Genomic DNA, 24,966 nt, shown 5'->3' with positions numbered 1-24,966 from the left:
ATTATGGACCCATGGCGGACCGGTGGAGGCACGATGATGTCACTCTCGAAACCTTTCCCTTCCCTTTTGGTTGTCATTTTCGGTTCCTCAGTTGCTCCCTATCCATGATAGCTTCCGTTGCGCTTGGGGTTCAACTTTATCCTTTGCCTGTAAAGTTATTAGAGATTAACGTTGTGAAAACATTACATTTGTACGCCACAGACCTTGACACGTGTCTCTCTCTCTCTCTCTCTTTGTTTGGTTTCTTCCCTTCGGCACAGGCATTCCTCTCCTACAAGAAGACAGTCCAGTTCATCAATCGGGTGTATTTTCGCTGCACTAGACCGCTCGGAAGCGCCTAAATTCGTCGGTATTCTTCAGTCTATCGCCTGGTCTATCGCCTGTGCAAGAAGCCACTGTTTACCGTTGTCCCGTTCGTTGTTATTTCCCGTTCTTTCAGTGACTATCGTTACACAGACTAATAAGTTCCAACAGCGGCCATTCACTTCGCCTGCCCACACTTCGACACGGGCTTGAAACGGGGATCTCGATCGAACGAGCCCCCAACGAGCGCCTTATGGGCGAACGACGGAGCCGATGATTCGTGATAAGTGACCTATGATTTGACACTGCCGCCATTGAGGGCATACCTAACCTATCCCGGAACAACCGGGAAGACCCGGTCCGGAGAGCAAACCGCGCGCAATCGAACCCCGTCCAGCGGCGTGGCCCCGCGCGAATGTAGATCCGGTTCGATGAGCTACTGGGCTAATGGGCCCCGCGTCCGAGGCCCGCCATCTAAAACATAACCAAACCCACACACATCCACACAGAGACAGATAGCCAACGGTATCGTTAAGTAATGTGTAATGTTTTTTGATCCGCGTCATGTTTCGTTGAGGATAGTTCATTTCCGATGCACCCACTGTTGCGTTGCATTCTTGCATTCGGTCGAAGCCCTGCTCACGAGAACCGCAGCCGGAACGCGATTGAAGAATCGAACCAACGCCGCCACTCAGGTGCTGGCGCGGCAGAGCTGCGAGCCTAGTGCCGGTGGGAGTACGGCATTGGGCAACCGTGGAATCGCCGAAAATCTGCGCGGGCAGCACGACAACGGCCGCACCGCTAACAAGTTGAATAATTGGACAACGTAGAGGAATGCGTGAAGCTAGAGTGAACGTCACAGGAAGATTCGTCATAGTTACGCAATTCGTTGCGCTAGCGGGAATTACGAAGCGACTGGCGGCGAATAAAGCCGAATCGGGAGATCTTAACGAAAACAAAAATTAAACAAAAGCATAACACAGCATAGCAAAACCCATAAATGATACCGCGCGGCAAGACTTTTCCGGATCGAACGAAGCAAAATAGTACACACTCTGTAGGAGTCAGCCGCTTGTCGCTGCAACGAGTCTAGCTGCTAATACACAGCACATCAGAGTAGAGAAATTATGCTTCAACAGTGAAAAATTCTGCCAACATTAACGTAAGACCCGGCGGACCCACGTTAGGGCCAACCTACCCAACTAGTTACTATAGAGCGAACGAGAGAGAGAGAGTGAAAGAGAGCGAGTCTGTAGAGAAGTATCAGCCTGACCAACTAAGTTCGGACTGCGACTATCGCATTGATCTCAACACGTCACACAACTCACACAAGCTACCCCCCAGCACCATGAGATCCATCAACGAGTTTAGAGCGTCTTCGTCGACACTTTCGGGTGCACCGAGTTTGACCATGAGCAAGCCGAGCCTGAACAACAGCAAGGCCAGTCTCACGCACAGCAAGCAGAGCCTGAACGATTCGAACCGTGAAGAGCGGCCACCGACACGCGAAGAGCTCATCTCGGAGTTTCTGGACAAAGCAAAGTTCTATACGTCGCTCTGCCTAGGTAAACGTCCGGATCGGCTCACTTGATTCGCGGTTGGATTGAATTTTCCGCTTTCCCTGCACAGGTACGACCGCCATTTTGTCCGTGTTTGCGTTTCTCTTCCTGATACCGTTCGTGGTGGATCCCGCCATCTCGACCATCGTGGCGGACTATGACCCCATACCGGTGACGTGCGTAGTGACGGATCACGTATACGCGGAAGGTATGCGCAACTGTACCTGGAGCTCGTGTCGCGAGGGCTGTACTACCGCCGCCATCCGGTGTCATCAGCTGCTCGTGAACTACACCAAGGTCGCGTTCCACGAGTGGCACAAGCATCCGCGCGAACTGGACAGCATCGAGTGGGACGTCATGGACACCAAGTTCCTGGTGAACACCGAGGGCTGCGGCTATCCTCCGCGGGTGAACTGTTCCGAGTTTGCGAAACAGTACGGGTAGGTGTAAAGGCCCCTGTGGGCGGTTGGTGTGCAGGAGTCTCACTCGTGGCGTCCGTCACTTGCAGCTACTCGCACATCGGAGATCCGTTTCCGTGCTACTACAGCCGAGCCTATCCGGAGATGGTGGTTGCACGCTACTCCTGGGATGACAATCTGAAGCACCTTATACTGTCCCTGATCATCCCGAACGTACTGTTCGCGGTGTCGATCGGTGTGCTGAGCTACTGGTACTGTCCTTGCTGTGATAAAGCCTGCCACAAGTCGCCTCGAGTCTACGCGGAGAAGTATCCATCTAAAGAGAAGTAAGTACCCGTGGGTGGAAGACACAGCGTACCCCTGTTGAATCATCGAATGTCCCTCTGTCCGCACCACTATGCTGTGTTTTGTGATAGAACTGAATCATTTCACACACAACCCTCACAAATCACTGCGCCAGCCACACACCTACACCCACAAACATGTTTGCACTTGATTCAATCGTTCCATCGCCAGCCTTTAGCGCACTGTCCCCATGTCCAGCAGGAAGTCCTTATTCACCACCAACAAGAACAACAACTGTATCCACTCTAAAACATCCTCTCTCTGATCTCGCCATAGCTCTCTCGATGTATGTATGCGGGCGCGCCCGCGAGTGTGTGCCTATCAATTAAGTATTCTTTTCTTATGATTTCCAACTCTCTTCTCTGTATGTGTCACTGCTAAACTACTAAACTATGGGTTTCGTAAATCTGTTGCCACCACCTTCTTTTTCACAAACTTTCTGCAACCTTCTGTTTGTTTGTTACGTACGTCGTCGTATTATTTGTTTTCCAGCAAAACGGTAATCAATTTGGTGTTTTTGTTTTTGACTTTTTACGCTCTAATGCATTCCTAGAAGCAGAAACAAGAGATAAGGCGTCACGAGGGTGACTTGATATATTTCTGACCTCAACATGAAGATAGAAGCACTAGCAAATGGAAGCTAGTGAATTTGGTTGTCAATCTTCTGCCAGTTACTAAAAATCGTTTGAGTCAGATGATGTCAGTTTAAGTTAAAGATTAGTATTTGTATGGGGACTCCGTACCCACTTTGTTTCCCACTATGAAGTTACCATTGAAGTATCGGCCTCATTCATCAGATACAGCCACAAGTGACTTCTTTTTGTTGAAGAGGCATCAATCACCTTCGTGAACATTTGTTTTGAAGAGAGAAACGCCGAGTACTATCTGAACGGTTTAGAGATAAAAAGGTTACTATGTAACAAAGTAAACAATAAAATTATGGAAAAGTGTCCCGCAGCTTTGTAAGGTCGGATATACCTCAACTCACCCTCGTAAATTTAGCAACAATCCACCGTACACTTTGGAAATCGTTACCTAGTTTCGCATTTAACGATGATTTGGAAGCTCCATTTGTTGATTGATGATGGGCTTTCTTAATCCGAGCATTCCTTGAAGACACGTTTTTCCTACTTTTTCTACAATCGCCTTTCATTTAAAATGTAGTAGATCCGGGTTGTTTTTCGTCAATTTTCTACTATCCTACCGTTCTTTATCGATGCTCATGGGTGCTTCTTCTTGTTTTTTTTCCCTGTATTTTATAGCAAACTTCTTTGCCGTAGTGACGATGAGGAAGACGAACTAGACTACTGAAAAGACCATTTTCCAATTTTTCACCAAAACGCTGCAGCCGATTTTTCTGTTTTGAAAGTACACACACTTTACCAGCCCGTACAGTTCTACCTTCAAACAACACACGCCTCCCGTTTGTTCGTAACACACCAAACACACTCGGTTACTGCTTATGGTTTTCCCTCCTTGTGCAACTCGGAGCTCCGGTTTGGCTTCCTACCACTGTTACTTTCGTTGATGCAACCATACTGCACCGAGGACACGAGAGTCCTCGCGAGCACACACACAAACACATCCCCACAAACACACAAGTCTAACGCTCACCGTCACCGTGCAAACGTATCGGAAATGCATCGGCAAGCAAAACAAACCCCAGCAGGACAACGGATCCATTTTGAGCTAGTAAATAAGATACAGTAGCAATGATTTCCGTACTTCAATTGTTGCTTCCTGCGTTCTATTACCATCTGCATGCAACACGAGCTACTTCGCTGAACCGTTCTCAGTTGTTGTTGATTAAAGTATCGCTAGCTTTTTCTTCGCTTTGTGGAGGCTGCACTGACGAAGTTTGCGAGCCAGACAACCATGGACAGTGATTGAGATCAGTGCTTTTAGCGAACTGTTAGATAAGGATAATCAACCTGGCAAACTGGCACTTGCTTATTAGGGACTGCATTCGGCCAAGGAATGGAGCGTTGAGCTTCCTCTTCTGAAACGGCTTGCAGCTGTTAATTACATGAGTAACACAGTGTATATAGCAATGTACAAAGTAATGTACCGAATTCGCACGATGTGCGAGCAACAATGATCAACCAAAAGTCGGAAAGACAGTGCATTACGTGTTTGTAAATAGCTTTCGTGTTTCGAATAAAACATTGCTAGTACCAACGAGTGCTGCTGCGGACCGATTCCGTTCCGATTGTGCTTATCAGATGATTTCGAAAACGATAGCAAAATTTTAATCACACTCCGATGTATATTTTAGTCTGTGATAAGCAGTAATGGTACACTGCGGGGGCCTCGAAACGGGCCAGTGCCATTTCCCTCGAAGATAGCCAATGACCAATGCAACGCTTCACTTTTGCGCTCTTTACCGAAATGTAGAACAATTGGTTTATAGTCGCTTTTGGCAGATTGTTTCCTTTGAAAATACGAAAAGAAGAACGCTTTTTCGAATGCTTTCTCTTCGCTTTACTCCTTTTGCTCGTTTCAATTAAATTTCGTTAACCCGGACCAGTTGTTCCGCTACACGGTCAAAGTGTAGTTCTCTCTGTCTCTCTCTCTAATACCACCATTTCTGTTTTCCTTTCTACAACCTTATACAACACTCCGACCGTCGTCCACCTGGATCGAAACCCACGTGAAAACACCCCGTCTCCCTCGAATCGTTTCTGCCACACAACAAACCAACAACACGCAACACAAAAACCTACCCCCATTAAACATGGCCACAACCTCCACACCACTCCTCGTTCGCCGTCCCGAAAAGGAAAGAGTCATGGAACATTGAATATCCACAAGAGTACATCGATAAAATGTAATCGCCCAGCTCCCGACCAACAACTCATCTGCCGGTGATGTGCCCGTGAGGACATGTGGATGAAAATCCATTCATCCTACATCACGACAACAGCGAACAGCAGGAACCACAGAAGCCCCGTAAGCGCGAGGATCTGCGAATCAGCATCGCCCCAGAGTTTCATTAACATTGTGCTCCACTCTGCTAGCTGGCACCTATACGGCAAAATGGGGACCGTTTAGGAGCGATTAGATAACGGGAATTATCTCTCGTTACCTGATGCGGGTAGGTTGCGAAATTGAAAATCTTGTTGCGGACCATTTTCCACGATGAATGTTTGCCTATGTTCTGTTACACTGCGAACGGGGACCGCACATCACTCCATCCTTTCCTGTTATCGTCATTTCCGACATTAAGCTTTTGTCAATGCTTTCGCCTTTACCTAGCCGCCAACAATCATGCTGGCCGGAACAAGGTCGTGGTGAAACTAAAGCTAATTTCAAAATCGTTGAAACGGCTTTAAATTCAAAGATCGATCGTAAAAATTAAGAATAAACAAGTAATAATTAGCAACAAAGAAAACTAAATCACGAGCATCGGCAATATAACCGAAGATTTGCACGATGATGCCCCCCGTGAGTTGGAAATGCTTTATCGATCAAGTCTTTGATAAGAAATCTAGCACATCTTAAACTTTGTACATTTTTGAATAAACCTAATATATTTATGAAATATAGCGCAATGCTTGAAAGACCGATCGGAACTGAGCCTCGTTACTTCAATCCATCAGTTGATGACATTTTCCGACCGGTTATTGTAAAAAAGCAAACATTTGAACAAATCATATGCAAGGAATAGTACTGAAACCATGGCAACGTACCTTTAGTTCCTCCTGGCGACGATAAGCGTGCATCATCATCTGCTTTCTGGCGTCTTCAGTAATCACCGGTTCACGACCCGGGGCACCTTCGTTGAGCTTGGTCAACTTTACAATTATTTTGGTCTTTTCGTTAGGACCCACAACTTCGCCAAGCAGTTTATCGTTCAGCATCAACTTTCCGGCAAACCAAAGTTGCACTTTCGCCGATTCGATCACTTCCAGTGAAGCCTGGTGGAAAGAGTAGACAATTTTGCGACACTACGTTGTCAACTGTTTTGCGACACTAGTTTGCCTTACTAACCTGAGTTCCGCTCAAATCTTCGGTATTGTTGAACTCCATTCGGATTGGATCGTGCGGTGGCAGTTGCATAGGGTACACGATTGTGACGGCCCCACGCAACAAATCGAGCGCATCCTGCACCGTACGCTGGGTCATGGGTTTGCCTTCGTTAGCATTCTTTTTTGAGACTATCGCTTTCGCATCCAAGACGGCTTGTTCAAGCACTTCTACCATTTTCGCTTGCGGTTGACGTCCACTGCGGCGACCGACCGGATCACGGTTAAAACGCCAACCGCCGGATGGAACGCAGGTGTCGGCCCATTCGTCGACGAGGTGCAGTTCCTCGACTTGCTCATCCGTCAACCCCAGCATATCCGGTGGCAGCATGGTGCCATGCTTTGCCAGTTCCTCAATTTCTAACCGATTGCGAAAGGGACAATTGTACGGCCCACTATACATCAAAGGCTGTAGTTTGTACTTACCCGAGCAAATGCGGCTTACTTTCAAGCGCCCGTTGTAGATCGTTACCAACTCGTACGCCAGCTGGTCGATCCCGATTCCGGTAACTGTTTCGTACAGAAATTGGCTCTCTTCGCCACGTTTTACATGAAGCAGAACCATCGCTGAACTTAATTTTACACTAACTGACGCTGCGGCAGACTGGCTGAACAATCTATTGACATCACTTAAACGCACGCACGAGCTGGTGTCGTAGCCGTAGTAACGAGAAACAAGTTTGCGGCCGTGGTTACCGTTGCTAGGTAAATCTAATCGGTAGAAAATTGGTTGAAGAAAATTGGTTGAAACGTAACTCCTAAACGTATTTCTCTTCATGAACGTAAATAATGAAAACGACTTGCGTTGGACTGTTCTTTTAACAAAATACGTTAGATACATAGAACTTTTGTAAGTATATTTACGGATTGCAATAAATTCTATTTACAACATTCATTCACATGATTGTACACTCATAATTTACGCGTTACGGCAACGCTAACGTCTGGGCGGGTATAAGTTATTAGGAAACCGTACGTACGAATTGTCGTACTGGTACGCGTTTGTTTGCTCACACTTGTATAAAGCCTGAACATCTGTACAATTGAAAGATATTTTTCGCTGGTGGTATACCGTTCCGATTGTAAATATCATCTTGATCTTCAAGATCACTACACGTACCGTACTCAGAGCTACCGTCTAGCTACCGAGTACATAAGACATAAGACAAAAAAACAATAGAAACAATAAAAACAATCGACGTCAGTTCATAACTTGAACATGTGCCGTATTTTCTAAGTCTTTCTGCAAACGAGCCACCGGAAATCACTGTATCTGGTTTCGATACCTGGGATTTGAAGTAATGTTTCATCACAAAGTCGTTGCACCGGTTACAGGTTAAGTCTTTTGAGCGCTAAAACTTTACCGCATTCGTTGTCGGAATTCTTCCAGCTCGTGAATGCTCGTGGAGAGTCTGCAAAGAATGGGTGGGACCGTTTAATTGTTAGCTCGCTCACAAAAATAAAACGACAGACAGTCTTACCTTCCAAACGCGTTGAATAATGCCACTATCTCGCCACGCTTTAGCTTCAACGAGGGTGATTGCTGTTTCAATCGTGTCCCCAGGCCACGATCATCGAATTTGTCGTCGAACTTGCCGGAGAACAGGATCTTCAAGGCCGTGCCCATACCCTGGACTTGCAGCTTTCCCCACAGACGACACTTATCACACCCAACGCAGTCCATGATTTTCGAAATGTTCATAAACTTTTCCCGAAACTCTTGCTTCAACTTGATTGCCGTAGTGCCCCCGCTGAACATGACGGTTTCGTTGAAGTGCGAAGGAAATCCTTCGATCACGTTAAGCAAATCGGCGACGGCTGTTTTCACCTCGCGATCATCCTTCTCGATTCCGGTGAAATACTCTTCGTGCCGCAAGTACGGTGCCGCCTTGGCAAGGGCTCGAAGCTCGACTAGATACGCAAAGTACAGGTTTCGCAGCCAGTGCGAGCCTTCGTTGTCGGTCATGTGGGGACTAAAGCGGCGCTCGAACTCTTCGAAATTTGGACCCCACAGGCCTGTCGGGGATACGAATCCCAGTGAGTTCTTCTCGGACAGTAGGTAGTTGGCACACAGGTGAATGTTGATGCTGGAGTGCAAACCGGAGATCATGCGATAAAACACTCGATGCTCTAGACACACTTCGTTCCGTGCCATATCCTGGTACGGGATCATTGCCGAGTAAGCACTTTTCCTCTTCACCGAGTGGGCTCTGCGAAAAGAAAGATCGTTGTTGAAACCGCATCTGGTCATGCCGCTTTGGCACTACGTATACACTCACTGGAAGCAGTTTTCCAGGTAAATGTTACTCCAAATACGCCGCGCGGATTCCCCTCGGTAGCCAGTGTACCGTTCCGGATTGAGCAGCAAGTCCACGTACTCTGCGCCCGGCTCGTGGTCGTCGAGAATGCAGAAATTGTCTTGCGCTTCGTCATAATCGGCCCACATCTGAAACTCTTTGTGAGCCTTATCGCTTATGCTAGTGTTGAGGTAGCCGAGTTCTACGTCCAGATCTTCGTTGCAGTTGGTAAGCGTTTGCACGTCTTTAATGTACTGGAAAACATGCAACCATTTCATTCGATTAGCACACAGGGGTCTCATTTCTTCGTCTGCCGTTGGCGTGATCGGTCGGTTGTAGACTACTATCGTTGACCTATATCTAAGCTTCCTACCTTATGATACGACGATGCGTCACCTTTCAACCCCGGCGGGATATCTTTCTCCTCGCAGTGCTCCACATGGCAAAAGCGCATCGCACACTTGCTGTCGTCCACCCAGAACGGACAATCCTTCGTCAGGTGTACCTTATAGTAGCGAAAGAAGTCTTTGACCAGCAAACTTTTCAGGCGTGGGTATATTTTCACGTTATTGTAGAAATCCACCGTGTCCACATTGCAGCTGCAGTCGTCGATCGTTCCTTGCAGCTAAAAAAGGACAGACAAACGAGTTACCATTTTCACTGGAACCGTGCAATTTTCGTGAGCTTAATCACATTCGGAAAATACATTCTTTCCCCGTACCTGGCAGAAGCAGAACCGGTCGTTGCTGGAACCTTCGGTGCTATCGCTGTAAAAGTATCCGTTCGTGCTGCTCGCCAACCTTAGCAGCAGCACCAAGCTGATCACAATCCACCCCGACGAAAGTCGACGCCATGGTGCCATTGACCCAGAGAGTACCGCGCTACACGTTACGTTAAGTTACAAAAGCAGCCCCGGGTACATAAACCTCCGCCGTTAACCAAAGCCTTACTTCCGTCCGTCCAATTTGCTGATTCCGAAAGCTGAATGAACGGCCCAACAGTAACTGGCAAATTCTCACGAACCACAACGCAGACAGTCTGTTGATTGTTTGGTATTGTTTGCGTTCGTAGTAAACAATATGTAGCACAAACACTTGCCGCAGCTTGACCGACGACCGACACCGTCTTTTTGCACCTCGGACCCTGCGAGACAAAGCTTCTACTGCGGCCACAATTGCGTTTATCACTGGCTTACGTTTTCCGACGGCTGTTGCAACTGGGAAAAGGGTTGTAACACCACGCACACGACATTACTCATTACGGGAATCGTGCAACGGTTCACGTCCGCTTACACCAAAACCAAAACCACTGCCGAATCAACACGTCAACATTATTGACTGTCAGAGCGGTGGCCAAATTTCACTTTCGAGCCAAAGTTCCGCAACACAGCTGATAAACATACCTTTTGCCCACGACAAACGAGAGACTGAGAAAAGGAGGCCCGCCATGTGCAGTACACGACTACAGGCCGTAAACACGGCAGCACGGCATAGCCAAAACAAATCGCTGTCACTACCGGGAGCAGTTTGTTGCTCTTGCGACGAGTTCGTTTTAACATGTTTTCCAATTTATTTACCTCTATTTACGAGATGTGAGAATATATTAAGCCTTCCGTATTCAACGATGCATGATTAAAATTGAGTATTTTATTCTTTGACACTAGAAAAGAGCGTGAAAGAATGTAGGTGCTGCGAATTAGTGGCGCTATTCACCACACTGTGCAAACTGGCGCTAGTGAGCTCTGAGCTAGCGAATTTAAATCTGGTTTGAATATAAAAAGTAGCTCGCACTTTCAAAACAGTGCATTATTTGGTACAAATGAAATGCCACTTCTTCCTCTTCTTCTTCCCGGAGTTGATGGCACTCTTCCTTTGGAACAGGCAGCACTGAGACTGGGAATCCCAGCATCACTCCCTGAAAATGGGTCAAATATGTTAACAACACTAATTAACTGTAACATTATCCGCCCGACTGATTGCTTAATAAGTTTCTCTACGTTCTTCTTTAGGTTCATTACATCATAAACTCATATTACTCACTCACGGGAGATTTCCCGAATATCGGAGAATGCAGGTCAACGGTGATTCATTCAACCGTACGCTATCCCTCCCATGCACCCGCAGTTCCCCCGCACCCCCGCAGCAGTTCCCATGAATGAAGAGTACCACGCTGGAATGGAATTATGCATCCACTAGATGCGGAGAGATTTTCTCGGGGCCAGTGCATGTGAAAACCGGAACCGCACTCACCGGTTTTATTGACTAACATTTCTTTGCTGCTCGGCCGCCCCAACTCATCTCGCGATCCGGCCAGTCCACAGTGATCAGTTGAGAAGCGAAGACGTACGCTCTAGCACCGAATGAAGGTAACGGCGCCCAAACGGTGTGCGCAACGCGGAACGCCAGCCTATTCCAGTTCCAGTTCCCGAGGGTGTGTGTTTGTGTGCAGTGTGTAACGGATTCGTACTCAATTTCGCGTGATGGAAATGATCGATCGGAGAAAGTTGGGAAGCTAAATGCACAGAAGCGGTGAACGTAGTAGAACATACATAGAGAAACCCCGCGCAACCGTAACGTAACAGTAAAGCTTCTCCAGAAAGGGTTTAGGGTGCCGACGACGAAGTCACGAAAATATTAAACACCCAGCGCCCAACGGTGGGTGCGCAACCATAATTTGAGGGCCACCACGGGGCCGAGAATCTCCTTTCCCGATCGGTTCCGCGCTTCAAAGCTTCCAGAACCACTCGACGTGAACAAAATATAGACGGGCCGAGCCGACAAGGGCAGGCGGACGGCTCCGATCGGCCGATCCAGTGCCGCGTACAAAGCGCTAAGTAAAGCCCCGGAAAATAGGTTAAATATTCAGTGATAAAAAAACGCTCTCCAGTACCGCTAGGCCAGTTTCCGCTAGACCAGAGAGTTGTCCGGAAGGAAGGCCGGACTTGACTCTGGCCGGAGGAGGCGTACGGTGAAGAGCGTTTGCGTGCCGGGTGCGTGCGAGGGTGAGCTACGGGCTAATGTTGCATTTGTGTAAGAAAGTATTCAGCCGGACCGAGAACGGATAAGTGGAACCCGGCCAGATCCGCAATAGCCAGTTCTTCGTGCCATTTTCGTTTCCCCTTGGGTGCCGCTTTGATGGATGGGCGATCGTGGCCGGCCAGCAAATAAAGTGCTCACGACGGCTTTAAATCCCGTAACGCCCCTACACGGCCAACGGTATGGTCTGGCCGGGCCAATGCAAATTACGACGCTCGCCTGCGCCAGAGTGGCCAGCAAGGGTGAAGTTATTGTAACGGTTTCGGACGAAACCCCGAGACCGGGCTACTTACCGTGGGGGTTCGGAATGTACGCTTTTACAGACCCCAAATCCTGGTATTAGTTCCTTGAGGATCATAAAGCCAACCGGGTGTGACCTCACCGCCGTAACATCTTCCAAGGTATCCCGCCGGTTTTTTGACTCCAGTCCCAAGTCCAATTTCTGGACTGTGTTTTGTAGCCGTACCCTCGTTACGGAATGGTACCCCGGAATAGGCGGTCTGTCTTGGTTGCCGTTCCGTTTCGGTTTATGGGTCCGTAAAATGGAAAGTCCAGAAGCGTTTCCTGTTATTCGCAATAGCATACCGCACCGAAACTGTTTTGACACACGGTTCGCCTTTGAGCCGGGCACAGCATTCCCAGAGCATTAGGTGGCCGGCTAACACGGGATGGTTCGCTTCTCGAAAGCTCCGCGATGCCCGATGCTTCCCAGCATCGATCGTGAAACTAAGATACGACGCAGCAACTCAAGGAAGAGGCAACATAAATAGAGAAAAAAGAGATAACGAGACTCCAGAAGAGAGGCATCCACTGGTGGCCAACGCGGGATAGAGTGATAAAATACGCACACACGCGCGCAAGAAAGCCGTACGATCGAATAGGTTCCGAGGATCGAGAAAGGAATGCACAAGCACACAAAACGAGCCAGAAAAGAAAGAGAAACACAGTCGCGCCCGATCACAACAAGAAAGCCGAAGAGAGCGAAGAGAGCAAGAAAGCGAATAACATACAAATGAAAAGAAAAAAAAACTGTGGACAATCGGCCAGCAAGAAAGTGCTTCGAGGTACGGGGCGCAATGTTAAGTAACTTGACCATCGGCCGGGTTCGGACCTCTCATACGGATCGCTGATCGCGGAGGATCAGCATCGAAGAAGTAGAGTTGTCGCTCCAGAAATCTGGCCAGGTCAGGAGATGCTAAGGAACTTTTGAAGCAGCAAGGATTCCCAGCGGTTCAAAGGGGTGCTGTGACTTCAAGTGAGGTGTGATTCGGTTTCTAGAAATACATTAAGTGAAAAGTGTATTTAAGGGGATCGCTTCCAAGTCCTACCCCAAAAAACCGAGTGATGTAGTGATTGGAATTCCTCCAGAAAGCGGCAGTGTCCGCCCACCCTAAAGGACAGCACCGGTGTGCCAGATACCTCGCCGTGCTGACGTGGTACCGGAGTGAAGATGCAATAACGGGCACGACTGTCCCAAATCTCCATACGACGGGCTCGCCGGAGCCTGATCATTGCCTGATCGTGCCAACGATACCCCCCGTGTGCTACATAACATCGCAGCATCGGGAACGCGACGCCATGCGTCATGCCAGAGGGAGCAGTTATTGCAGATTTTGTTCAGTTCGTCCCGTAACCAGTTCCATCCCGTGCCATCTGGTGCACCGATGAGTGGTGTGTTAGATTACAGTTAGATCTAGGTAGCGACCAACCGAGACAGACTTGTTATCAACCGGTGGAGTCGCTACTAGTCTAGGTTGGCTAGGTCGTGGTTCGGGTTGTGGCCACCTTCCGCTGCACGTCTAGACGGTGGCGTACGTTACGGGACCGTTTTGCATCGGAACGTGTTGGACATGCTGGACCTTTTTCTCCAATCGATTCGGCCCGGCCCTCCTCCGGGGTTCGCCAAGCGGGGAAGCTTTCCACCAGCCACCTGCCGGGCCCAGTACGTTCGGTGATCGACTCGATTTCTCCTCGACCCCGATCGCGACGACGCTCGACTCGCTGCCTCCTCCGGATCCGATCACGTCCATCGAATTTTCCTCGCCAGGCGGTGCCAGCGAAAAGTGCTCGCCGGTGGATCCGGTACGGTACATTTCGGTACCGTACCGCTCTCATTTTCACCGACATGCTGCCCCGGGGCCGAATGCTTTCACCCCCCGCGGGGGGCAGGCGGGGCCAGCACAGCAAAGAATCAAACGCGCCCGCCTTTCGGGCGACTTGGCGAAGAAGTGCATTACCGATTGAAAGAGAAATGAAACGGAACCGGCACGGATCGTGAGTGGAGAAACTTCCTGTCGACCTCCGGCCATGGGACCGACACGTAAAAGGCCGTTAAAAAACACACCCCAACACACACGTGGAGACCGAAAGGAAAGTACGCTGACTCGACGGATCACCTAGAACTCGGCGTTGGCGAAGTTGGTGCGATCCGCCGCGCCTGGCATCCCTGGGATCCCGCGATCGCGCTGGTGACATATTTTCTCTTTTTCTGCCACCACGCAGTCCGGCTCGGGAATGCGCCCGGAAATGGGTCAGCGGCGTGTATTGTATCACTGTGTGGCGCGCCGAACACCCCGTGGCCCGACCCTGACCATGGAGCAGAAGGCCGCGTACGAGGCACCTGCGCGTGCGCGCGCACCCTTGCGGCTAGCGTTTCACCTGCAGCGGCGGGAACGGGGAACCGCCGGTCCCTTCAGACATCCCACGCCGTCCAATCGAAAACCTGTCCCGAAGACCCGACTCGGGCCGACTCGGCCCCTCGGCCCAGCTCATGGAGGTGCCGGACGCAAGAATAATTTCTCGAATCTGTGTCAGGGAAAAGAAAACAAACCTTCCGAACCCGGCGGGCGGGCGAAGGGAATGGTGTTAATAGCCGTCGGAAGTCTGGCCTCCACCCTGCCGGGTTAGAATCCAGTGCCGGGCGTCGCTTTCACTGGTCCACCATTCTTTGGCAGATGTGTGTTGGAGTTCGGCTTTCGGCGCTTGTCGCGTCTTTCATAACAAAGCGTCAAAATTTCTGGCATGTCCAGGGAGCACCTTTCGGGAACACGTCCTTTACTGGGTTAACCCCAAAACAAGAGCCATCGCACCGGAACTACCTTTTTGGGTTCACGGTGAGACCATCGTTTGACTGATGGCCGTCGCCGCCGTGGCTCAGCGGAGCGCGGATTCGCAGTTCGCGCAGTTCCACGAAACGGTGCGCTGCCAGTTTCACTCCTTTTGCGTGGCGAGGTGTAAATTGGAACACACCTTTTCACTCGACCCAAACTCCGATCGGATCGGCGCCACCGGTGAAACACACGCCTCGCCCGAATCGTATTCCGCCAGCCGGTGGGCCACTTTCAAGCGGTTTACGATCTAGACACGATCCGGGGTGTCACATCACCGATCAGGAAGTTGGATCGGGAGGTTTTGTTTCGTGTGGCATAACAAAGTCGGGTACTCGAAGCCTTCGAGGCGCTCGCGGTAATCGAAGTTATGAAATTCAAACTCACTGGCCCCAGTCAACCTGAGCCTGAGGGCGCTCTGAAGTGGTTCGACCGGTTTCGAGAGGGAGAAGCAATCCTAACTCCTTCACAAACGGTTGCTGTTCATGAAAGCGCCAAGAAAGCGTTTACAAATTGGAAGAAGCAAGTGGATGATGCGAAGGTTTTTGATGACCGCGAGGAGTCAGCGAAAATCGGAAGGTGACCTTTGGGCAGGGCTGTGTGGGATATTCCTTTATTCTATGTCTTTATTTCGTACAGTGATTTCGCTTTAAAGAGAGCGTCAGGAGAGTGTTGATAACTCAGTAGGCCGGCGAACGGACGATTGAACCAAGATCCGGCTTTTAGCCGAAATGATTGTTCTCTAAAGTGACAGTGCTAGCGAGAGTGCGGGAAACAAGGACTGCTTAAGGACGACTGGCGATTGGCTTTGTCTGGTGACCAAGATCGTCAACAAAAGTGTAACGTGTTTATGAAGTTTACGAGCGATAAAACATGATCCTGAAAGTTGTGACCGTGCTGTTGGCCGTGTTTGGCCGCGTGTCAAGGTGTCAAGATGACTCACTGGCTGGTAGCTTTCTCTCAGGTAAGATTCTCCGGAGCCCCGGAAAGCATCTCAAGACGCGTCAGTAGCATAAATTTAACGTTTTTTTGGTATTTCCCGTTTGCTCCAGGTTGCCCTAAATTGCGCCCAAAATTATGTACCAAGAGGGCACACTTTAATTTTAAGTCTTCGTAAATGGCGCTAGTTTTAGTTGTTCGCTTGTCATGTCTACTACTTAAGAACCAAATTATTTGAGAACCATCAAACGAATAATGCATTTTGTCGCTTTAATATACAGGGTGTTCCATCAAGACCCATACTATTTAAATGTTGAATAACTTCGCCGTTTTTCAGTCGATTTAACCAAATGAACAAGATAAATTTACGGCATAGAATGCCGTTTTTTGACAATTCCCACCGAATACAATATCGATAAAATAAAGCGGCCCTGTTTTGGCAATTTGACAACATTTCGGTATTAGACAACGTAATAGCAGCAATTTCCTCTGTGATGTTAGCTTTTAGTTCTTTAATGGGGTTCAGTTGGCTGGCTTACTATTCAAATAGCCCTACAGAAAGGCTCATCATTAGAAGAACTTCGGCATTAATAAGTACGCACAGTTCTTACTGTTGAACGATTAGTTTTAGCCCGCTCTTTGCCGAAAATCGATTCATGACTAAAACAGCATAGACTAACGTTTCAAAATCTGGCTGATTTGTAAAAATTTACTGAAAAATAGCGCAATTTTTTAACATATTAGTGGTATGAGTCGTGATGGAACACCCTGCAAATATCCTGAATCGTCTGAATGCTTGAATGGACGCCTAACGAAATGAACCCTAATGCCGCGTTCGGCTTGGTCTGTTGTTTTCCTAGAATTAGATTCTAGAGATCTAATCAGATCAAAGATCTCATTCAATCTGAGTTCCGCGTTTTACGGAATGCTGCAGAGGCTAATACTAATCATTATTAACCGGCATCATCTTCCCGTACAGGCCTCCTGGATTCCATCACAAGCACAGAAGACGCCAAAGGGTGCCCCGGGGTGTGTGTCCACACGCTGGCCACCCTGATATGCTACGAGGTGCTGGACGACATTCCCTGCCCATCGCCGAGCATGAAGTGCTGCGTGGAAAGTAGTGCCGCCGCCGCCAACATCAGCACCACCGTTCGGCCAAAACCGACCACCACAACGGTGCGCCCCGTGACGACTACGACGCAGAAACCGACGACGGAAGCCAAAATCAAGGAAAAGGATACTAAAAATAATTGTAAGTACCGGTGGAAGCACCATTACCGAATGGGCGCTGATGTTCTCACGTTCGCTCCACAGCATCCTGCCCCGGCGTGTGCGTGGCCGATCGGATTGCCGACTACTGCGAGGCGTACCTGACGACGGCCGGCCTTTGCAAGAGTGGCACCAAGTGTTGCGTATCGCGCGACATCTACCCGGACAACGCGCCCGACGATCTGTACGTTCCGACGGCCCACTTTGACACGAAATCGAACCGAACGACCACCCCGAAACCGTACGTGAAAGCCACGACGGAACGGCCCGCCACAACGGAGGAACCGATCCGATCGAAAACCAACCCCACGCCAAAGCCCACCCCGAAACCGACGAAAGCGCCACCGGCGAAGCAGAAGACCACTCCACCGGCACCGCTCGCCGGTGGCCAGGGTCCAGTGTTCAAGGAGTGCGAAGGCGAGTGCGTCAACGGGCTGTTTGCGCTGTTCTGCGATGACCTGGACAGTGAAGCGTTCTGCCCGAACGAGGGCTCCTGCTGTATCACTGGAGTCGCCGAAGATTCCAACAAACAGCCACAGGTCAGCACAACCAGGCGGCCAGCCACACCGGTAAGTATCCTGCGAAGAGTTTGCGAGGCGATCCTTTATCACTTACCCGCTGCTGGCCCCCTTTCAGCCACCGCTGCCACGCTGTCCCGGATTCTGTCTGCTCAACATAATGGCCGCGTTCTGCGAGCGCCCGTCGGTGCTGATCTCGAACACGGCCAATTGCAAGCGCGGCTCGGTGTGTTGCGACAACACGCGAGCTCCACCGCCCCGTCCGCCACCGCAGAAGCGACCACCGCCGACCACCACCACCACCACGACACCGACCCCACCGACGACCGTGGCTCCGGATCCGCGCGAAGAGTGTCCCGGTTCGTGCATCGTCAGTCTGCTCAGCTTCACCTGCTTCCGGAACGCCGAAATGACCGACCTGTTTAAGTGCAAAAAGTCTGGCACGCAATGCTGTGCGCCCAAGAGCAAAATCCAGGAGGTCCAGATGGCGGCCAGCAAGACGAAGTACAACGACACCAACGGTGGGTATCCACCGCAAGCGCTTCCTCCACCGCCACCACCACCGGCGCCAGCGGTCGCGAATGGACAGCCGTACCCGATGCTGCCGGCGGTCGCCATGCCACCATCGCAATCGCAACCACCACAGCAACCGGGCTATGGGCCACCGGCTCCGAATCCGTATCCAGGTCCGATCAGCAACAACATCTACGAGGTACCGCCAACTCAACAGCCAGCTGCGGCCTATCCCCAGTCGCCGGTGTATGAGCCACCGACGACGACCCCGAGACCGCAGGTTTACTCCAAGTACGTGTGCGGCGTCAAGGGAACCAGTCGGGCGGCCCGATCCTTCCTGAGTCGTGGGCCAGACGATTCGATGCGTCCGCCAAGGCACATTGACGTGGTCGATAGCTTCTACCGTTCGAAGAGCTCCGAGCGGCTAGTGCTCGGTAGTAGCATCGTCCCGATCCCGATCATCTACCACGACGACAATGATACGGTGCCGGCGGATCTGCTGCCGCACCATCCGAGCGTCGTCCGGGAGAACGACACGCTGGCCAAGTACTGGAGCAACCACCGGAAGGGTCGCGTGGTCGGGGGCGAGGACGGCGAGAATGGCGAGTGGTGTTGGCAGGTGGCCCTGATCAACTCGCTCAACCAGTACCTGTGCGGAGCGGCCCTGATCGGCACCCAGTGGGTCCTGACGGCGGCGCACTGCGTCACGAAGTAAGTCGACTAGTAAGCGTTGCCGTGCCGTGACTGTCTAAATGGCCACTCTCATTTGCAGCATTGTCCGGTCCGGGGATGCCATCTACGTCCGGGTTGGGGACTACGATCTGACGCGCAAGTACGGTAGTCCCGGCGCCCAGACGCTCCGGGTGGCCACCACGTACATCCACCACAACCACAACAGCCAGACGCTGGACAACGACATAGCGCTGCTGAAGCTGCACGGCCAAGCGGAACTGCGTGATGGAGTCTGTCTGGTACGTAAATCCCGGAATTCCTTTCCCGGACGAGTGGCGTCTAATCGTTTTCTTGCCGTAGGTATGTCTTCCGGCACGGGGAGTAAGTCACGCCGCCGGGAAGCGATGCACGGTGACCGGGTACGGGTACATGGGCGAAGCTGGCCCGATTCCGCTGCGGGTGCGCGAAGCCGAGATCCCGATCGTGAGCGATGCCGAGTGCATCCGCAAGGTGAACGCCGTGACGGAGAAGATCTTCATACTGCCGGCGTCCAGCTTTTGTGCCGGCGGCGAGGAGGGCAACGATGCGTGCCAGGGTGACGGCGGCGGGCCGCTGGTGTGCCAGGACGATGGGTTCTTCGAACTGGCTGGCCTCGTCTCGTGGGGCTTCGGGTGCGGGCGAGTGGACGTGCCCGGTGTCTACGTGAAGGTGTCCTCGTTCATCGGGTGGATCAACCAGATCATCAGCGTCAACAATCAGTAGACTGGCCGGCCGATCTGTCACATACCAAACCAACCACCGCGCACCCATCCCAAGACCTGATCCGTCGCGTAGTCTTGTAAGTAGGATGGTTTTAAGAAGCAGATGACTAGGGGTGGGGAGGTCACTGCGTCGGCGACCCTAGTGACCGGCCGACCTCAAAGATGATGCTAGTTGATAGAGGAGGATTATTGTGTAAGCGGCCGCCCAGTCGTGATGAAGGCACTGCTGCCACGTGTTAGGTCATAGATTTCATAGGGAACGCAGCGATAGAGTTAGTGTACTAAATGTTATTCCGCTATCCGGTACCGGTCCCAACGGGACTAGAGAGATCCTTACCTCCTTCGAGCACTGCGCACGCTACTTAGTGAATGCGTGAGTGAGTATTTATTTATTTCCCGAGACTTCCGGTGCGAATCGAGCACAAATTCGAGCAGTGAAGCGCCAAGGTACTTAACAGAAGCAGCACGCGTTATGGCGTTCGAACCACACAGTGGAGTTACAAGAATTTACGAGCGAATGGAAGTAGATTGTGACACATTTTGTACAATTTGACACATTCTGACTGCGACGTGCAGGATAACGTGGCCCCAAAAAGAAGCAACTACGAATCTGCTAAGAATAAAGTATTAACATTAATTTAACAGCCCGGCGTTTCGATTCGAGGAAGAATGTTATCTCCAGCTTGTTGATGGTGAGCTTGTTCATCGCCGCAAAAATCGGATCGGCCGTTCTTCGAGTTCCAGCCGAGTTCCAATATATCTTTCCACTCGGCTGCTGGGGAGGCCACATAAAAAGTAATGCCGCAATCTCGTTGTGTTGATCATTTCCACTCCGAATTTTTTTCCCCATTTATCCTTTTCCGATGCCGAATTCCGACGTTTCGCGGGAGTGGCTGGCATTCCGTGGCGTCAAACATTTATGAAGAAATAAAATAAATATGAAATTAGCATCGCAGTCCGTGAGGAAAACTTTTCCAAACCAACCTTCCTTCCCAACCCAGTTTTCTCGTGGCCAGGTTTTTTCTGCTTCTTCTTCTTATGGTTCACTCCATCTAAGTCATTCAATCCTTTCCTCCCCGTCGAGCGGTCGGTCCCCGCGATTCCGTTCCGTTCGGAACACAACCCGAAATTAGAAGACGCCGCGTCCGCTTTGTCCGCTCCAAAGGGCGGCGACCCGTGCAAAAAAACCTCGAAGCGGAAGTAACGCCGGAAAACGAAACATTTCTTATCATTCGTTCTTTGAAACAGTGACAGGGCAGGAACCAAAAAAAAGGGGGCGCGAAACAAATGAGTAAAAGTGAAAGGGAAATGCCCGGCAACAATGGAACCAGCGGCTATCACTTTCGCCAAGACGCCTACGCCTCGTCCGTCATTTTTAATTATTTTCCACCTTTTGGAATCCGCCGTCCGCTGGTTGGCCGGCTTCCGGTTTGCTGGGCAGCGTGTTGGTCGCTCTGCGGCTCTCGCGGCGAACCAATAGAAGCGCGGACCCGCGAGCATCCGTCTTCCGATGTAGATCCTTCGCGTAAGGCCGCTTCGTGGCCAGCGTTGGGCGGGTATTATGTACAGCTTGTCCGTGAAGGTTGGATTTTTTTTGGGGTGTGTTCGACAGTTCGAAAACAACAAGCAACATTTCGGCAACTTTCGGTAACAGTTTTGCTCGCAAAAGTTTAATTAGAAGGCACCCAGTCAGGCGCATCCTGTTCCCCGCTTTTGGTGGGTGTTTTTTAATAATTATCGACTAAATACCAAGCAACATCCGGGATCCATTATGTCTGCCTTTCGTTTCCGACTTTTCTCATTACATAATCACAGTGCCAGACGCTGGTCAAACGCTGCGGCAATTACACAAGTGCGATAAAATCTACAAATGTCCTTCAGAACCACCACTAATCGGAGCATCTAACCAACGAACGCTGGTGCCCAATGGCGTTGGTATTCCTGCGTTTCTTGAGTGACACTAACGACTGTCAGCCATGTTCTTCATTTGGTCCGTGGACCGACAAAAAGTGGTCCCCGGGAGAAGTCCTCCGAAAAATAAAATCAACCAACCAAATGCCAAAACCATTCGCAACCGTCGACGCCGACGGTTGACAGGCTGGGTGCTGGCTGGCTGGAACGGCTTGCGGGTTGCGTCGACATTTTTCCGCGCTCCAACCATCGTGTCACTTTTTGCCGATCCATATGCGATCCTTTCGGTGGGCTCGAGGTGCAAACTGGGTTCATGATGAGCCCAGAATGAAGGAGCAAACTTGAACCTTGCAAAAAAAACTCGTTCGCGATCGAAATGCCCTAAATCAAACCCGGCCCGGCAAAGCCCCCTCATGAAGACGACCGCCGAAAGGTTTGGGGACTGCAAGCGAAGGAAGCGCACCTAAAGACGCTGTGCCTCGGCGAAAATACTGTACCGCACCACGGGGCCACGCAAGCAACAAGGCAAATAAAAAACAAACAACCACACCAAAATGTACAACTAGCGATCAGCATCACCTCCGCTCGCTGCTCTGGGCCCCAGGGTTGGCCCCGCGGGTTTTGTGGTAGATTTTATTATTTTAATCACGTGATCACGGCCAGCGCAACTCGCTGCGGTTGCTGCTGCGCGGAGTGATTTGTTTTTGCTCCACCATCCACCGGGCGCGGGTTCGTTGGGCGGGTTTTTCAGCGTCTGCGTCCTGCGCTTCGGTGGAATTCGAGCGGCTCGAGGATCCGGATCCTGCAGGACCTCTTTTTGCACGCGGTTGCGCGAAGTGCCCGTGATCTGCGGGGCCGGGCGATCTATGTTTTCCGCGCCGTATTTTTTTTTTTTTGCTGTTCGCTGACGGCCATCGCTCCCTGAAACATATCGATCGTTGCCGCGAGCCTATAGGATCTGCGAAAAACCGAAACCGTACCCAACGGCGGAGCGCTGGATTTCGGCGATCGGTGGAGCCCGTTTTTCACGCGATGATTTTAATTTAAAATCGTGGCCCAGACTGTGGAGGCCGCTGGCTCTGGCTGCTGGCTTGCTTTGTCATCGGAAAGATTTATGGCCCCGAAGCCGCCGAAGACAGCGGCTGGCGTGCCCGTACAACATGCCATCGGCACCGTTTCTCGGGGGGGAGCAAATTGAGCAATGATCGTTGCGAGTGGCGATCGGATTTCTCACACGCATGGGGTGACGACCGGCCGGACGGCAGGCGAGAGGAATGCCAAGAACCCGGACGCAGCCCGGACGAATTATGGCCGCCAAACGGGGCGTTTTGTGGTAAACATGATTGATGTGATGATAAATGTTTTCTTTCTCATCACTACAGATAATGCAGCGTTTGAATGGGGTAGTGTTTACAGCCCCAAAATTCTACACTTTACGTTTTTAGTTGAAGTATTTTGATCACTTTGAAGTCTCTTTTACTTTCTAGCTTTGTTTATTTGTTGTTTGTTTACATTTTGGTACTCTTTAATCCATAACCGCAAATAAATATTGTATTTTATTTTCAAAGCAATTATAATTATTTGATTCACACACATCTTTCGAATTTTTTTACGCTCAGTTCTTCATCTTTAGGTCAACCCATTAGTGTAAGAACAAATTACATACGGTTTACGGTTGAGTTGTTATTTTTATCAGGAAAAAGAACGGTGAGGTTTAAAACATCCATAAGAACGTTTAATAAATTCACATCACTGATTCGATTAAAAACTTTACGCCGAAAAAAAATGTATTCTGTGTTAATATGCGAAGAAATATAAAATTACAGAACAATAACATGATTCAAAGCAATCAAATCATGATGTTTCATCGATGCTGAAACTATAACGCATAAAATTTGTTAAACAATACATCAATAAATTAAACATCTCTTTATTTAAAACATCTAGAAGTCTAAAACCAATCCAATTACTACTGTTGCCAAAAGAAAACGAGATTTTGCTTATCACACAAAATTCATTCTTTATTGTTCTAAAATCATCTGATCCAAAGTCACATGGTTTTAAGTAAGGTGAATACGGTTGCTGCGGAACGATATGGGTCAAGGTTTAACTTTTCTAAGGCCACAATATTGGACCACTAACCCTTTGATTTTTTTTTTTTAATTGTAGCTCATGAGTTGATGTCTTTGATTCCTTCTTTGATTTGAATTTTATCTCGCGCACAAAATTTAATGGAATTGTGTTGTTGAACAGTTTCTGATATTATAAAAAACGAAGACTGCACTTTTAAATGTTTTCAAAAGGACGCATAATAACACACTAATTAGTATTTTGAAATAAAATTTGTCACAAATGTTGCTGACAGACAGTGCCAGAAATAAAAACCCTTGATCCTATTGGAATCACAAAAAAGGACAAATTCAAAATGTTCCATCCTTTTAGGCCACAGTTTTGTGTAACACAGGCCACAGTGTAAAGTAATCAATGGAAACCTGAAAGTAAATACCTTATAATGGGTTCAATATAACATTACATATTCTTCATTTTATCAAACTCAAGCTTATAAAATTCCAGTCGTTCCAGCTTAAAATTGACAAAGAAAGCTCTGGCCAAAATGCGGACCGCCCCATTCGTTTGTTCAATAAACATTTGATCAATCACTATCCCCTTTACTCAAACAAGTGAACGTTTGGGGGGTGCTCTCCAAGAGGCAGGATCTCTTGCCACTTTCTGCTAATCTCCTCCGGCTGCGAAATCGACGCCCGAAAGCAGTTTCACTTTCCCGTGCCAGTAAACGAATTACTGTCGCGGGTTACCTTCCATCAAAAGGCCATCCTTCCGCGCCGGACCATCGGCGGGACGTGCATTACGCGTGTGCATAGCGCGGATTGCGCGCCAAAGCATTCGCAAACCGTTTTCGGCCACGTGCTTCGCATTCTTAGGCGGCGAACCCCGATTCCAGATTCCTGGCATTTAAGTCCGCGCAGCATGAGAACGCACGCTGACGACGGCGAATGACGGTAGGAGAGGTGATGACGATGATTGCCCCTCCGAAAAGCGGGGAAATCGGCCGCACACTTTTCCCCGGGAGAAAGGGTAACTGCGTAAGTGTTGGGCAAGAAAGTGAAGAAAAACGAAAGCCACAAAAAACACCCTTCTCGAAGGGCGGAGCCACATCATTGTTGGATGTTTTTTTTTCGTTGTTGCCCCCTTGCCGATTCTTGCCCTCATGGCCACCGGCCCAGAGGTTCAAATTGCTTGATCACAAACTGATTTTCCCTCCACCGTCC

General features: G+C 49.7%; 4 protein-coding genes across 6 annotated transcripts in view; 2 read left to right on the top strand and 2 right to left on the bottom strand.

The window, feature by feature from the left end:
• The window catches only part of LOC131211495 (cilia- and flagella-associated protein 298), a 17,091-nt gene extending 9,875 nt beyond the window's left edge, over positions 1-7,216 (bottom strand). The window contains exons 1-3 of the mRNA XM_058204987.1: positions 7,078-7,216; positions 6,617-7,011; positions 6,316-6,543 (exon numbers count right to left, since the gene is read on the bottom strand). Of these exons, the coding sequence (XP_058060970.1) occupies positions 6,316-6,543; positions 6,617-7,011; positions 7,078-7,216 (762 nt within the window). The remainder of the gene's footprint in view (positions 1-6,315; positions 6,544-6,616; positions 7,012-7,077) is intronic.
• Positions 1,291-6,114, top strand: LOC131211494 (protein tipE-like). 3 transcript variants are annotated; one of them, XR_009156899.1, is made up of 5 exons: positions 1,291-1,868; positions 1,933-2,302; positions 2,371-2,607; positions 3,889-4,318; positions 5,406-6,114. XR_009156899.1 is itself a non-coding variant. In XM_058204986.1 (4 exons), exons 1-4 carry the CDS (start codon positions 1,652-1,654, stop codon positions 3,935-3,937), a joined length of 873 nt encoding a protein of 290 aa, XP_058060969.1. In that variant the 5' UTR covers positions 1,291-1,651; the 3' UTR covers positions 3,938-6,114. The 3 variants fall into 3 exon arrangements, 1 of the variants encoding a protein (XP_058060969.1); XR_009156900.1 differs by having other exon boundaries at positions 3,889-5,575; positions 5,644-6,114; XM_058204986.1 differs by having other exon boundaries at positions 3,889-6,114.
• A 295-nt stretch (positions 7,217-7,511) lies between the features above and the next one.
• LOC131209488 (ero1-like protein) lies at positions 7,512-10,229 on the bottom strand. Its single transcript, XM_058202568.1, has 5 exons — positions 9,670-10,229; positions 9,322-9,573; positions 8,931-9,202; positions 8,133-8,861; positions 7,512-8,063 (listed from the first exon to the last, which is right to left on the bottom strand). Exons 1-5 carry the CDS (start codon positions 9,808-9,810, stop codon positions 8,012-8,014), a joined length of 1,446 nt encoding a protein of 481 aa, XP_058058551.1. The 5' UTR covers positions 9,811-10,229; the 3' UTR covers positions 7,512-8,011.
• A 5,687-nt stretch (positions 10,230-15,916) lies between these two features.
• On the top strand, positions 15,917-19,766 carry LOC131209759 (protein masquerade). The gene is made up of 6 exons (XM_058202894.1): positions 15,917-16,054; positions 17,009-17,284; positions 17,347-17,870; positions 17,938-19,043; positions 19,105-19,303; positions 19,365-19,766. The coding sequence occupies exons 1-6, from the start codon at positions 15,964-15,966 to the stop codon at positions 19,764-19,766; spliced, it is 2,598 nt and encodes an 865-aa protein (XP_058058877.1). The 5' UTR covers positions 15,917-15,963.
• The last annotated feature ends 5,200 nt before the right edge of the window (positions 19,767-24,966 follow it).

This window comes from Anopheles bellator, chromosome 2 (genome assembly GCF_943735745.2).
Source record: "Anopheles bellator chromosome 2, idAnoBellAS_SP24_06.2, whole genome shotgun sequence".
Lineage (NCBI taxonomy): Eukaryota > Metazoa > Arthropoda > Insecta > Diptera > Culicidae > Anopheles > Anopheles bellator.
Note: the sequence above shows the minus strand (reverse complement) of the source record. Positions and strands in the feature narration are given on the sequence as shown.